Consider the following 16,682-nt stretch of genomic DNA (forward strand, 5'->3'; position numbering starts at 1 on the left):
TATACACATTATTTGCGGAAAATTTCCCCATTCACAGTATTTTTCGCTGAAAAATATTCACTAATTACAGTACTGTATTTTCATGACTAAATGCACTTTTTGTGATAAAACTTACAATACTCAGCTATAAGCATTTTTAGAGTTTTTTTTTGTGCTTGAACTATCAAATCAAAATAGGCAGTTCTAAGTGTTTTTAGAGGGGCTTTAAGTATGCGTGGATTTTAGCTATTCGCGTGAATATGAGGGGTTTACTGTACAGTTAGTTGCATGAAATTTCCAGAAAAACTGGATCATTCCTGGAAGAATTCATACAATTTGTGTGGGAGTCTACAGATCCTGTATCATTAGCTCCTGGGTTCTCTGCCTTTGTTTTTATTAGTACTTTAACAAAATTAAGATAGCCAGCCTTATAATTATATGTTGAGAGTTTTATATATTAACTGCATACAGTGTGCGTCAAAATTTTATATTATTTACTGAAACTAACACACATTAACTTTTAACTTCACATATATACTATGTTCATGTCTTTCTCTTACTTTTCCATCACTCCTCTAGTTTACTGCTTTACAAGTATGGCACCTGCATAGTGTCAAAAGCAAAATGAAAGGAGGCAAAGTCCTAAAAAAGCTCATTTTGAAATTATATCAGTTAGCACTCAAAACAACCTCAGAATCTTCCCCAAAAGCTTACCTTTGAGCTACAAAAATATTTAAGTAATAACGACACACTGGTTCACTACTTAGGATCCCCAGTTGCTAATTAGTAGTCCTAATCAAGCTAAGAAATCATTAACTTTTAGGATCTAAACAGTGGAATAAGTATGGCATCTGGCCTGATTAAACTCTATGACAAGTCAGCAATATAAATGACAACTTACCTTTATGCAAAATATTTGTCTTCCCATTCAGATACAAAAAACAAATACTGTATACCCCTTGAATCTCCCTTCAAGGTAGTCTGACTTCCTAAAATCTGAATGAACTAAGATATGACAGCATACAACTTCCTGGTTACTGATTGTTATACTACAGAGGATAGAAGTTACTTTACAGGTCACGATAGATATAATTTTAATGCAAAAGACACAACAAAGCCTGTTTTACTAAAATTTGAAAAGTAATTTTTACATGATCAGTGTCCTGTCCTTGAAAAAGTAACCCTAGGTAAATATTTAAATAAGAAATCAACAGGTTAGAGCCACATAAATTGTGAAATGAGGATAAAACATATAAATATGAAAATATGAGTAATCCAGTACAACTCCTGTCACACGTTTTGGGATTTACTACTTTCATACTAAAATCTAGATTTTGTTCACAATTTTCCTACAAAAATTAGGACATTTTTATAGAATACAGACGATTAGCAACATTATCAGTAGAGCCTGCAGGTTGCAAGTTTAGTAAAAGGAACGCAAGGAAAGCTGCTGAATCTAAAATTCAAACTTACAAAACTGGTAACCAAATGCTGCCTTGTATATGACAAAAAAAAAAAACGATGTTATCATTACCATCATAAAATAGTTGTATTGAAAATTCTTGTCAATAAACAAACTTGTTAAAAGACTAATACTCTTCTCTATATTATCAATAACAGTCTTTGTACAGTAATGTTGCTTGCCCATAAACAAAATTTAAGTTGGGCATTGTGCTTATTCCATGACAAAATTATTCTCTCACACAAAAAACATACCACTCGGTCTGGCAAATTTTTATCCATCTTCTCTCTTGCATGCGGTACCATTCTGGTTAAACTAAATAGTGAAGAAATCATGATAACACACTTCCCTAAGGATAAGTATTTTTCATTTAATGTAGTATTGGCACACTAAAACTCCATTCATAACTAGTAGTAGAGCCATATGTCCCGTCTCCCATGATATTCAATTTAAAATCCATTTCATTTGCAGCACGGTGTGGAAGAAATTCTCAAGATTATACTGTATGTACTTTACTTCTACAGTCACCAATCCAAACTTCCCTAATTTTCATAAAGATACCATTTGAAGTTCCTATAAAAGAAATAATTTGCTAAATGCCTAACCTCAACAATTTCACATTCTTTAAAAGGGGCACTAGGAAAACTTGCTTAATTGTGCAAGCATTTTCCCCAAGAAATAAGCTGCTCTATCATTCAAAATTAAATGTAAAATGATAATTTTCTCCCTAAAGTTTTCTTGTGCACATCAGCCCCTAAGCAAACTAATAAAAAGTACAAATAAAAAGGAAGTGCAATATTAAAAAATGGCTGGGGGTCTGCAGACTGGCCACAATTAAAAAAAAAAACCATGGTAAAACCACAATTGCATTATGATTTTTCACTACAGCATGCAGGTTTTTAAGATACTTAGAAACACTATGAAAAATTATAGTATCAAAAACACTAAACAGCGTAAACTATAAATGCATTTTCAAATAACTGTATGAAACAAATACATAATGATGAACAATTACTGGAACCCTCAGTTATCTGATTTCTCAGAAATCAAAATGATACGAACAGAAGAAACCTACACTAAAAAAATCTTCTCCCCTAAAACCACCTGAGCTAAAGCAAGAAATCTTAACAAGCCATACATAAGCTCAGTGACTTTTCAACTTTAAAAGATAACTATCAATATATGTAAATCTCTCTCTCTTTATATATATATATTTATATATACTATCAAACAGGGACACTTCACCACCCAAGAAGAGGATGGAATTATTATGTATTATATACACAAGTAAAAAAATGTCTTGGAATCGAGGAATAAATAATCAGGTAGTCCTAAGAGGTACAGAGGTTTCACGTTTCTGCATGGACGTAAGACGTTGAGAGGAAGGAGAATGGAGTTGTGGTTCTAAAGAAGATATCAGCCAGGAATTGTAATGGAGGGAATTATACAACAGTCATCCTGCATTTTGTGATTTGCAGAGATTAATTACAAATATACAGTAAACTTCCCTTGCCCTATTAAAACGTCTTGCAAAGATACAAAACCAAGACATTCATTTTAATGATCGTTCTTTTACTTTTCACCTACTTTCACTGTTGACAAACATTATTTTGCTCTTGAAGTCTGAAATCTCTGTTCCTATTTATACAAATATGTATTAACTGAAGTCGATAGTAAACAACTTTTATGAAAAAACCAGTGCTGTACATGCTGCCTACTAGGTCTTGGCAGCTTCCATCTGCTTCATTATCTGTTCTTTGATGACTTTGGTGGCTTCACTGGCTTTTGGTATGAGGAATCTGAAAAAAATAATATGTTTACAGTCATTTCAGGTCAAGCAAACTTTAATTACATCGTATGTTTTTGGTATGAGAACATTTAGCTGACATACAATATACTGAAAGAAACTATTTCATAACCTACTGTAGTCTTTAGCAACCCAGCAGACCACTATTTGACAAACTGCAAAATAAACACTTAAATAAACAGGATGACTCATAGGCTTAACATGTGCGAAAAATACATGTTGCTCAATTCTCAGCTCTTTGTTCTTATATCTATTTGTCATTTTTCTTATTTCTTATGTATTTTTCATTTCTTATCTATTCAATTATACTTAGTTAGCCATTTTCTTTTTTACAAACAAGCATTCTTTTCGGTGGAAGGTCAGGCAGACTGTCTTATGACAAAGAAGTTCACCAATATAAGAATATATTGTCTCAGATTTATGGTAATATAGGTAAACTACCATTGCCAGGCACCTATGTGTAAAACAGAAGACAATTCAAAACTTTACTTATATATAGACCACTCTGACCACATGGTCTTGCAAGCCTGACCCGTTATGCTTTGCCATCCAACACATTACTGTCAGCTCCTCACACTGCATATTTTAGCCAATATGACATTGTTCTTTGTAGCGTGATTCTTCCTTTACAGTCTAAGAGTGTCGACCATTAAGTCTGGTCTTCCTCACTAAGCAGAGCAAGTCCTCTTCACTATTAGCAACAGCAGATAAGTAAGGCATGACAACAGGTGCAGTGAACCATCCTGACTAGTAGTCATTTGGGTCTTCTCTACCGAGCAAGGAGCAAGTGACACCTCTGTATCAACCAACCTCAAGTACATTTAATATTTCCCAAAAGTGTGTGAATCTTGCTGACCCTTCTTGAAAATGCAGCCACCAATAGAAAGACCTCCTTGAATGTGAGGGCCAGCAAAGATTACTCATGCTGTATGTCTGAAGAAAGAGAGAGAGATCCCAAGTAGGAGGTTTAAGTAACCCATCTTTCTGCACTGCTGGATAAGGCTTGAACTCCTGAAGAGAAACCACACTACGCCTAAAAAGTTCAAACACTTTCAAATTCAAAATGGCATTCTATATCTCTTGCCAGTGGAGACTGACAGTGAAATTGACTGGATCAACACACCTTTAATTACACTGGTTACAGAACTGATTCCACTTAGCCTGCAGAAGCTGGTGACTTATGTTCTGCAAGACCTTACCTTGGCTGTAGCATCCTACTCTGAAAGCCTCATCTCTGAGGCATTGCAGGATATCCAGGTTGGTGGAATCAGTAGAAGTTCAGTCACCTGAAAAGCTTCTTCCAGGTCATGAGATTCATGGGACTGTCCAACATTATGGACAAATGAGATATCAGACTCATCATGTTTTTGGGAGTTTAAAACTTCCCTAGTACTTGGAGAAGAGGATCACTGGAATAATGATCCTCTACTAAGCAAATAGTTAGAAAACAATAAACAGACCTCCTAGCAACAGCGCACGTTCATGATAAGTGAGGAAGGTTACTAAGACATACCTGAGGATCTAAATGGTGTAAGTGTAGAGAGACTAACTTCTGTCTGACAAACAAAAGACTGAAGAACCTGAGAATGTTCAGGCCAAAAATATGGGTACAAGTATAATTCAAGGTCATGATGAAAGAAACTCCAGTTTATTGAAACTTGTTTTTTGGTCTGTCACAAAAAATCCAGGTATCTGTAATACCCATAACTTGAAGAGGGACCTGCTCAAGAAAGGCTTAATAAGAATGATTAGGACCTGCTCAAGAAGGGCTTACTAAGAATGATTAAGCTGTTCCTTACAAAATGCTCAAAAAATATATATGACACATGTACAGTACTAGTTACTGACTCGTAATCGCATCCACAGCATTTGTTACAACATAGCAGTTGGTAAAGTCTAGAAAAATTTTATTAAAAGATTGTCTAAAGCAATACTGGTAGTCTAAAGATTACTGACAAAGCATGCCCTTTCACAATTTGCTTCGTAAATCAAATTCTCATCAAGCTCTTTTGTAAGACCTATTCACTCCAAGATGGAAAAATTATTTAAATTTTCATAAAATTTATTATTTGGATACTTCCCTAATGTTAAAGATAACTTATATCTCCTTGCCAATCAGCATGGAAATATACAGTATCTTTAACAGAAGGTAAGATTCATCCTAAATAACTGAAAATATGTGAGCTCCAAGGAAAGAGATCAAGCTTCCAAATTCTCTTCATACTCATTTTTTCCCAGATTCATATATAAAAGCTTTTAGACCTCTTGAGGAAAAAGACGGAACTGACAGCCAAAACCAAGTTCAGAGAATAAGTCTCATCATTTTGCACATAACTTGTTTCAGAATAAAGGAAAACCAAGAGGAAGTTGACCCGTCACACGGTGGACCCTATCCTGAATTATCATCCTGCAGAAAAATTATAAAATATTTTCAGAAGAAAATCCTCCAGCAGGTGGGGGTAAATATTCTGACCTAAATTTTAAGCAGGAGAATGCCTCTTCAAGACCTTGTCTTAGTGATCCCATCTGAAATTATTTATTTTAATAAATCTATATGCTTTCTACACCACTCTGCCATAACATTCTAAGGTAACAAAGTAGAAGGGACTAATGCATTCATGTTAGCATATTTTTCAATGATTCTTTGCACTTTAAATCCTCTGGAATTCAAAGGAACTTTGACTGTAGTCTGCCGAGCTACAGTCCCCACTAACTAAACAACCAAAATAATCAGTCTTTGTTTCTGTGTGCAATAACATAAAAAATTTCAAACATTAACTCCCAGTAAAAAAAGGATATGCACAAATCAACAACATCGGGTGTTCCACCAACAATATATCACAATTAGGAATACCATATGTAAGCTTGAAATGACTCATCCTGCCTGATGAGAAATTGTGCACCTCCTATATAGCCATTTTCTCCTATATTTCATTAGCTTTCTCTTGAATCTAAAGTCCACAAGCACTACAACTTTCAGCGTCAAGGTTATAATGCTCGGGCACCAAGCGTTATAACAATTAATTTATGAGTGTCCTTACACTTCAAGTTCATTACAAATAAGTTTCTACTACTGTAAAAGTAGAATATAATTTTCCTTAACTTCCTTCAACTAGCTGGACAAATATGCAAAAATTTCTTTATAAATTAACTCTCATACTCGTTTCCTAAGGCAATTTCTATCAATATAGTAGCTATCATGCATCAGTATGGAAAGGAAACAGTTGGTGCACAGGGTGACAAAAATTTAAAATAGCAAACTGAGAGTCATGTTTAACCTCTCATATATCTTATGGAATATCTACTATATTTTTATTTATAGCAAATCCAGCTACCTCAGACTTGGCAAATTGAAAATAAGATCAATGAGATTTTCCCTAAACGTGATCAGAATGCTGCTTAAAAAAAAACCATTCATGGTGCTTGAATTATGCACCCTTACCAACCATAAATCAGGCATTTTATAAAAAAAAAAAATTGCTTAATTACTGTACTATATTTTGTTACATAATTATATTTGAGTAGATGACATGAAGTAACTAAATACTAACCCAAACCTTCCTCATTTTATATTTTAACACCTTAGCCTGTTATGAATTAACTAATGAAAAGGCAGTGGACATTAATAGTACATTTAAAAACTGTACAGTGAACAAATGTAAAATTAAGATGTGTATACAAAATGATACTCACCCAAATCTTTACATAAAAACTAAAAATTCATTTTATTCTGAAAAACAGACTCTCCTACTTACCTATCCATATCTGAGATTGTGACATCTCCATCAGGTGAGGTGGTACCATACTTGAAGGTTATGAGATCTGGATGTCTTTTTTTGGAAGTTATCTTTACTATAGACGCTAAAGTTCTCCGTGCTGTTACGTGACCTTCTCCACTCTTAGTTTCGGACTCTCGTATCACAAAGAGAAGTGTATCCATAAGCAGGAGGTGACTGTTCAAAGAATAAGGAAATTCAGGTAATGATGATACAAAATAAGGAATGTTACCTATATACAGTACAGTATATGCTTTATATACACTGGACATTTGATAACTGGCAAAACATCAAATTCTGAAAGCGTAGGAATTTCATGACACAACAAACCTTCATATGAAAGACTGTACTTTCTACCTTCAGAAACTTGTAAAGTTTACTCTTACAGTACCTAGCAGAGTACATTGGGAATCACTGCTGGCTGGTTTTTTTTTTTTTATACATTCCATTTTGCCTTCTCTCACTTTGCTGTCTTCATCATCCTTGCCTCCTATTATGTAAATTAATCTTTCTCTGGTTTTCTCTTTTCATTTACTAACAAATCCTAAAAGGGTGATTTAGTAGTTTTGTTAAACTACTTTCAACAGCATTGGTCCCAAGTTTAATTCTTGCTCAAGTCCTTGATAGATTTTTCTACAACACAACCACACTGTCCTTATCAGTGAGGGAAGGGATGGGAATCAAGGAGTTGTACAGGTCTTAAATTTCATGTAACGAAGAAGGTTCAAGGTTGCAAAGTGCAGTATCTGGACTTCAACTAACATAACCTGTTACCTTTCATAGCTGATTTCCAATAAGATGTACTTGTGCATTACTCTATCAGTTTTATTTTTCATCTGTTCCCTTTGGTGTCTTCCTACCTAATACTGTATCTTCTTCAACTTTACCTTTTTCCAATTTTCAATTCTCAATTAAGAACAAATTACCTGGTTGAGTCATACGAGTCTCAAAATGTGACTCAATGGTCTCAAACTAATAACAAACCACCCACTGGTAGAAAATGAATTCTTTCCTAATACAAACAATAGTACAGCACCAGGTGTACATACCCCTTTCAGATTTTAGGGGTGTCCCAAATTTGTTTAAGGCAAAGCACACATTGACAAATTAATGTTTTTATTTCACTGCTAGCTGTGAATATATTTTTCAAGGTGTAAAGCAGCTTTAAGTGTCATTTTAAAGTTGAGTACCATTACTTTACTGTATTATGTTTAAAAATGAAAAAAATTGAAATGACACAATCCTTGCCAAAACTTCTCAGCTAATAAGTGCAATCGAAACTTCAGGAGTGGAGAATAGGATAATGTCAATTTAAGTCACCAAACTCTGAAAGGATTCAAATAAACTATGAATGGCTAATGTCTTTGGAGAAATGCCCATATCAAAGATTTGGTAATCTTCCAAAAAGTTTTCCTGCCTATAGAAACTACTGATATCAAATGGCAATTTAGTTGTTGTTTAACTATCTTGGATGAATTTCTACTGAAGTCTATTTTTAATCTACCAACTGATTGTACTGCACACATTTAAAAAGCTATTTTATGATTAATGGATTTGTAATAAAAAATTTCAGGTTGTAAAAATCTAGAGTAACTGTGTTATGGAATATCATTTCACTGCAATGTACTGCCAAAACCTCTACTCTAAACTGAGCATTACAGAAAACAGTCCTTATCATGCTTAGGGCCTACCACTGTGTACAAAGTTAACCCTTAATATTAGTATAAATTCTATCTACCAGTATCAGTGAAGATAATTCCACATTAGTATCAACGAGAAGCTGATAGTTCCACTTTCATTGTAAAAGCAAAGATACTCTGAATTTTTATCTAAAGAAAATTTAATAAACATTACCATTTGTACATATATCCATTTTCCTTAACCTGATGACACGAAAATGAGGAAATGACATCTGGTTTTTTCAGCCACTGAGAAATTTTCACAACTTCCAGAGGACTGTTTTCTCTTCCATCATAGCCACCGGGAACTGAAACAGAAGCAGGCAGGTTCACGGATAAGTACTGCTTTGGAAATTAAACTAGCTCAACACTGTAACCACAAGTACCTTCTCTCGTGCCTCAATTTTACTTATATTATCTAAACACAACACCTTTTTGGCTTATTAATTTCCTTAAAACAGAAAAAGACATATGGTATGCAATGTATTAAGGTTACATAACATTTTTATGGATGTTTTAATCCCATGAACAAAACTCTTCTTGTAAAGTACAGAAAATGATACAGAATTTTACACAGTGCACGACTAAATATTTCTGAGCCTGACATGATCAGATGAAAAACAACTCAAAACAAGAGCATCCATATTTACTAACCCTCATCATCATCATATCCAACGCTAAAAACATCACCATGGTTACGATACAACTTTCCACGATCCTGCGAGCTGACATGACGATCAACAGTCACCCCTTCTCCATTAGGATTAGTTATGTATTCCACCAGCTTCTCTTTCATTTCTACTGACTGAAAAATAAAATCAAGCATCAAATCAATTACAATGCCAAAAAACAACTTTAATTACTCCTTTTTTCTGAGAAAGGGAGAGAACTTACCCAATTACAACACACTGCCAGCTGTATGAAATGTCCAAAGAAACTGATCCATATTTTTACTATTCATGTGTGTTTTAAAATCTTTGTTTATACATACCACTGGACATGCGAAATCCTTCATAACTATATGCATGTATGAAAATAAAGTAATAATTTAGAAAAAGAAAGAAATTCTAATAAATGATTTCTTACTGGGTGAAGCTGTTACCAAAATTAAATTTTAAGGTAAATGCTTTTTGTATGATTAGAACAGTATTTTACCCTCTCTTTTGCTTTACCCTTGATTCATGTAAAAAAAAATATATACAATGTTATTTCACCTGTACATGCAATATCATGACAAACAACTCATAGTTTGTCATTTCAAGTCTCTTCCATTACTTCTGTACACTTGGCCAAGACTAAAATCCAATTTCTTCACATAAAAACGACAACATGCTATGTCAAACAGTTTACAAAATCACTCACAACTATCCCAAACTCAACTGCCCTCAGCTCGATTGAAACCCTCTTGCCTTTAAAAAACAATCACACTCACTTTCTACAGTAGATAAAAAGTTATTTCAATCAAGTAGCTAAACATGCTCATAGCAATTAGTGAGTCACTCAAGATCTATTCCATTAGATTTGGTATCTCATGTTAAAATATCAATACTTAAAATGTTAACACAAAATTAAGAATTTTATAAATTTTCACAATAAAATTTATTATTTGGATACTTACATACTGTTAAAGATAGCTTACTGTTAAAGATAGCTTATATCTCCTCACCTATTGGAGCGGAGATATAAGCTATCTTTAACAGAAGGTAAGATTCATCCCAAAGAATATGAATACTGTACAGGCAAACACACTTCCCCTTACTCCACACCTAATGGTCTCTCCAGAATCCAAACTCTGATTGTTTTCAACAGGAGCCCTACAATGTGAGGAACGGGCTGTGCCCTCATCAAGACTGACTTCTGCCTGGGCATCATTCATAGAAATATGGCCCATTTGTCAAGATATGCATCAAGACCCTAGCATTAAAGAAGACAGCTTCTCGAAAAATTTACTTTTTTCAGGGTAAGGATTAGTATGGCAGGGTTTTAGTACCCTATAGTAGCCTATTCCAATAGCTTTCTTAAAAAATATATATCAAAGACAACACTTTCTAAAATTACAGATACAGCGTCTAACAACCATGGGTTCACCATACATCATAAATACAGTAGAAACCCGGTCCTCCATGCTAATCCATTCCAGAAGAAGCGTCAAGATGCGATTCAGTAAAGATCTGAATCAATTTTTCCCATAAGAAGTAACTGAAAATGGATTAATCTGTTCTTGACCACCAGTCATGACCCTAACCTTGTCTTTTTATACAACACATTACACAAATTACAATTAAATAAGTTCAGAGTTGAATAACTTACTGTATTTGGCAAACTTTTTCCATTTTTAAATGTATACTGTATCAAAAAAACTGGCCTACGTCCAACGCGGCCGTATTACTGATGGCTGACCGAGCGCCATAGGCTAGACTAGGTAACAGTATGTACTGTAATGGGTAGGCACAAAAAATGTTGCTAATAATAAAACATTGAAAAACAAGCCTAATTATTACAGTAAATTAATAAAATGTTAAAAATAACCCAAATTATGTCTTTTATCACAAACCTGAGAAAAGCTGCCTACATTATGTCGGCAGCGTGTTGCGTGAGCGGATGTAAACAAAACAAAGTGCCACCCTGGTGGCCTATCACAGTAATACATTAACGTTGTTTACGTTCAGTATTAATTTATGGTACATTTCATACAAAGTCTACTGGAATAGTGTATAGAAAATCACTTTACAATATCTTTCAAAACAACAGCAGCAGAGTGAGCTGGCTTTAAAGGACGCATGGGAACAACGCCAACTAGCGGCGGCTGAACGAAACACTTTTGTTTGCGAACATCATATGAGTCATTGGGTCGGATTCTGGTTTGTTGTTCAACCTCTGGTGCAAAATTTACTCAAAATTTCACGTCAAAATCCGATTATGTCGAGTTCTGATACAATCGAGGGCCAGGGTTCTACTGTATACTGTAGATGAGAATTTTAGGAAGCCATATTTACCATCCACTAACCAAACGTTCAAAGATAAATAGCTTAAAATTTATATTATGTCAAATACACAACTCCTAGATCGACTGCCCTCCACAAAATTCAAAGCCCCTGAGCTTTTTACAAGAATCTGATTCAATATCAACACTTCAACTTTACCTCAAAGGCCCCAATAAACAGGTGCTTCCCTATGAACCATTTTCCACGACTGAAGTTATATTTTCTGCTGTTTGAAAAGCACTGAATACTTAAAATACACATTAACCCTTAAACGCCGAGCCTCTATTTACAAAAACGTCTCCTGTATGCCGGCGGCGTTCGGTGAGTTAGCGCCGAAGCGGAAAAAAGTTTTTTCAAAAATCACAGCATGCTTAGTTTTTAAGATTAAGAGTTCATTTTTGGCTCCTTTTTTTGTCATTGCCTGAAGTTTAGTATGCAACCATCAGAAATGAAAAAAATATCATTATCATATATAAATATTGGAATATATGACAGCAAAAAAAAAAACTCATATAATTGTATACAAATCGCGCTGTAAGCACAACGGTTAAAGCTAATGAGTTAATTTTTTTTAGTTATATTGTACACTAAATTGCGATGATTTTGGTATATAACAAATTGTAAAACGATCAAAGCAACACAGAGAAAATATTATCACAAAATGATGCATGAATTCGTAACGCCCGCACGTAAAAAAATGTTTTTTTTAAAAATTCACCATAAATCGAAATATTGTGCTAGAGACTTTCCGTTTGTTGAAAAATGAAGCTAATTGATTGAATATTACTAGACTGTAAGTGTTTTAGCTTACAATTGCAGTTTTCGCCCATTTCGGTCGAGTTAAAGTTGACCGAAAGTCGAATTTTTTCTATTTATCGTGATTTATATGAAAATATTTCAAAACTGATAAAAGCTACAACCATGAGTTATTTTCTGTTGTATTGTACATGAAATTGCGCACATTTTCATATATAAAACTTTATGTAACGACTAATATAAAACGGTGCAAATATTACGACAACGAGACGAAAGAATTTCTGAGATGTTCAGCCGAGTTACCGCGCAGACATAAGGAAAATGTTTTTTTAAAAAATTCACCATAAATCGAAATATTGTGCTAGAGACTTCCAATTTATTGCAAAATGAAGGTAAACGATTGAATATTACTAGAATGTACGAGTTTTAGCTTACAATTGCGTTTTTTTACCATTTCGGCCGAGTTAAAGTTGACCGAAGGTTGAAATTTTGGCAGTTATCGTGATTTATGTGAAAATATTTCAAAACTGATAAAGCTACAACCATGAGCTATCTTCTGTTGTATTCTACATGAAATTGCGCACATTTTCATATATAAAAGTTTATGTAACGACTAATGTAAAACGATGCAAACATTACGACAAAATGACGAAAGAATTTCTGAGATGTTCGGCCGAGTTACAGCGGCAGAGCGTAAGGAAAAAAGTTTTTTTCAGAAATTCACCATAAATCGAAATATTGTGCTAGAGACTTCCAGTTTGTTGAAAAATGAAGGTACATGATTGAATATTACTAGAATGTAAGAGTTTTAGCTTATAATTGTTTTTTTACCATTTCGGTCGAGCTAAAGTTGACGAAGCTTGAAATTTTGGCAGTTATCGTGATTTATATGAAAATATTTCAAAACTGATAAACGCTACAACCATGAGTTACTTTCTGTTGTATTCTACATGAAATTGCGCACATTTCCATATATAAAACTTTATGTAACATAAAACAGTGCAAACATTACGACAACGTGTGAAAAGAATTTCTGGCTGGATGTAAGGAAAAAGTTTTTTCAAAAATTCACCATAAATCGAAATATTGTGCTAGAGACTTCCAATTGGTTGCAAAATGAAGGTAAATGATTGCATATTACTAGAATGTAAGAGTTTTAGCTTACAATTGCGTTTTTTTTACCATTTCGGTCGAGTCAAAGTTGACCGAAGGTTGAAATTTTGGCAGTTATTGTGATTTATATGAAAATATTTCAAAACTGATAAAGCTACAACCATGAGTTATTTTCTGTTGTATTGTACATGAAATTGCGCACATTTTCATATATAAAACTTTATGTAACGGCTAATATAGAACAGTGCAAAAATTATGACAAAATGACGAAAGAATTTCTGAAATTTTCGGCCGAGTTACCGCGCAGGCGTAAGAAAAAAGTTTTTTTCAAAAATTCCCCATTAATCGAAATATTGTGCTAGAGACTTCCAATTTGTTGCAAAATGAAGGTACATGATTGAATATTACTAGAATGTAAGAGTTTTAGCTTACAATTGCGTTTTTCGACCATTTCGGTCGAGTCAAAGTTGACCGAAGGTTGAAATTTTTTGTAGTCAACGTACGGTACGTCCACTTGGCACCCAACAGACAATTTTAGTCGACGTATGATACGTCCAGTAGGCGTTTAAGGGTTAAGATAGAAAAATTCTGTTCTGGCTCTTGTGGTTAGTATCCCAAATGACAAGTGGTTACTCAAATCCGTTAGTTGAGCATGCCCATTGCAACTGTTAAGTCACTCCAAGATCTGCACCACTGTATTAGATCTGGTACAGCATGTAAAAACACAAAATATCTCAGACAGGTAATCTAAGCAAATCTGAAATTATGTAAACACACAAACACACCCACTTTTCCACACCTCACTAGTCTCTCCAGATTCCAAACTTTGATTACTTTCTACTGGAACATCGCACTGTCTGGGACATACTGTTCTCTCATTATAAGCAACTTCTGTTGGGGCTTCACTCTTAGAAATTTTCCCCATTTGTCCTGGTATGCACCGAGGCCCTGACACTAAAGAAGACAGCTTCTCAAACACAGCAGGGGACTGTGCGGGGAGCAAACGTCAGTATCATGTACATAATAATCACCTATTATCAAGCAGTCTGAGCTTTAAGTATGCACTTACTCTTATAATGGTACTATACTGTACCTTGAGGTTTATATCAATGGCTTTATTTTTCATGACAAAAGTATATACATTAATGAGAGTATATAGGCCTACTGTAATTATACTTCCTTGTCATCTGCATCCTCACTTTTCTATTAAAACTACACCATTATTTTTATTCTCTCTGGGAAGAACATCCTATAATCTATACTTTAATGTCCTAACTGGAAACTTCCTAAGGCTTTGTCAATAAAATTTAGTTCCTTTTCTTATCAATTCTAGTCTTTGAGCAAGGACCCTACAATTACATATGTATTTTCATATTACAATATAGAAGCAAGTAGTAATGCATGACCAATTTAATTTGTTACCTCTTAGTAAAAAAGTTTTGTGAAATAATTGATGATACAAGCTATCGAAAAAAGCCACCAAAGCATGGATTAACCTTGGACAACCATTTGAAAAATTAATTACATATCTTATTCAATATATAAAGTTAATTCATTAAATACCAGGTGATTCCATTCAATATTTGCAAGTCTGTCAAAGAAAAAGAGCTGTTGTAGATGGCCTATATCTATTTTCTAACCACAAGCTGTAGCAGGCCTCTACAACCAAAATCCATTTAGATAACATGACAATGACAAACATATACCTCCAAGTCAACCACTTCATAAGAACTTGAACATAATAGTTATAATACAAAAAATAGCTATGTACTGTATTTTCATTTTAGTAATTTCTGACTTACTAGCTTTCATAAAACAATAAAATTGTACCCATGCTTTACCTCATTATCTTTTGTATTTCTACCTCTACAACCTTTCAATTAAATTACTTATAGCGGTTACAATACTTTCAGATAGGTTCATACACTTATCAAGTTAGTTGTTGATCCTGTTAAAGTCTGGTCTCTACTTTCAATTTTTACAACTGTATTTGACATTATTCTTTAAGCAGGCTCTAATCTTCACATCACTGGTTATATACATTTCTGATATCATCATCATTCTCTTCCAGATTTATTTTTCAACTTACTGCCCACTGTTATTTTCTAAAGCTTACAATGCTTTGTTTCTTTTAAAACTTATCCCTACAGATAATAAAATATAAAAAATATGATTCTGACTACAGACAGAAACTCCCCTGTCAATATAAAAAAATCATAATTATTATGCACACAATCTTTTTAAAAGCTATATCAAAACAAATACAGGTAATGAAACATACCCTCATCTTGAACACTGACGAAAAGGATGAAAATTTGTTCATAAACGATGGTTGCTGCTTGGATGTAACAGAGAAATCTTCTTGGTCTGCTGGCTCGGATGAATGGGATTGGTTGTCTGGGGCACACACAAGACAGTGTTTGGAGTCATGATCACTTAGGCTTTCATTTATATTGTGGACCAACATGTCATGCAGAGCTGAAAACAAAAATCAACCTATCAAAAACTTTCTAATTAAGAAAGGAAAGAGTAACAAAAATAATATTGCACAAGAAAAGGAACGAGTGTCAACCAGTTTCATGAAAATAGCTGTTTTACCTTAAAAATAATTCTTCAAAAAAAATTACCAAGGTTCAAGGTTACTTTGTAATCAGAATAAAATGCAAGTTATAATATTCAGATCAAGTTTCTGTAAGGATTAATCAAAATTCAGGTATAGCAGGTACGGATGACTTGTGGTTTGACTTTACTGTACTACAGAAATATAATCATACATACTTATAAATAGTTACAGCATGTGATTTGTACATGTCATCTGCATTAATCCGTACAATATACTAAATAAAAAAAAGATAAAGCCAAATTTCTTAATCCATTTGTTCTTGCAGCAGATTTGTTGTACATTGCAAAGAAGTCTGATGACCCTCCTATCTCCTCCTCCCATCTTCTTCTTGAACTTATGTTGAAAACTCCATCCAAGGACTTATGTTAAAAACTCCATTCAAGGAGACAGAGAGTGAGCTTCACCTATCCTTATAAGTTGAGCAAATTTCTCTCTTTAAGATCATGACACTACGAACACAAAATAAGCAAGAAGTTCTCAGATTTCGACAAACTTAACATGGT

General features: G+C 33.9%; 1 protein-coding gene across 3 annotated transcripts in view; it reads right to left on the reverse strand.

Annotated features, from left to right (window-relative positions):
- Window positions 1-1,056: 1,056 nt before the first annotated feature.
- Window positions 1,057-16,682, reverse strand: part of TBC1D23 (TBC1 domain family member 23) — a 37,116-nt gene continuing 21,490 nt past the window's right edge. For 2 of the 3 annotated variants that reach the window (XM_067092022.1, XM_067092023.1), the window contains exons 11-15: window positions 15,838-16,034; window positions 9,358-9,508; window positions 8,879-9,011; window positions 7,004-7,201; window positions 1,057-3,240 (exon numbers count right to left, since the gene is read on the reverse strand). In XM_067092022.1, the coding sequence (XP_066948123.1) occupies window positions 3,159-3,240; window positions 7,004-7,201; window positions 8,879-9,011; window positions 9,358-9,508; window positions 15,838-16,034 (761 nt within the window). In that variant the 3' untranslated portion in view covers window positions 1,057-3,158. Of the gene's footprint in view, window positions 3,241-7,003; window positions 7,202-8,878; window positions 9,012-9,357; window positions 9,509-14,355; window positions 14,545-15,837; window positions 16,035-16,682 lie in introns of all 3 variants that reach the window. The other variant, XM_067092021.1, reaches the window with a different exon arrangement.

This window comes from Macrobrachium rosenbergii, chromosome 48, assembly GCF_040412425.1.
Source record: "Macrobrachium rosenbergii isolate ZJJX-2024 chromosome 48, ASM4041242v1, whole genome shotgun sequence".
NCBI lineage: Eukaryota > Metazoa > Arthropoda > Malacostraca > Decapoda > Palaemonidae > Macrobrachium > Macrobrachium rosenbergii.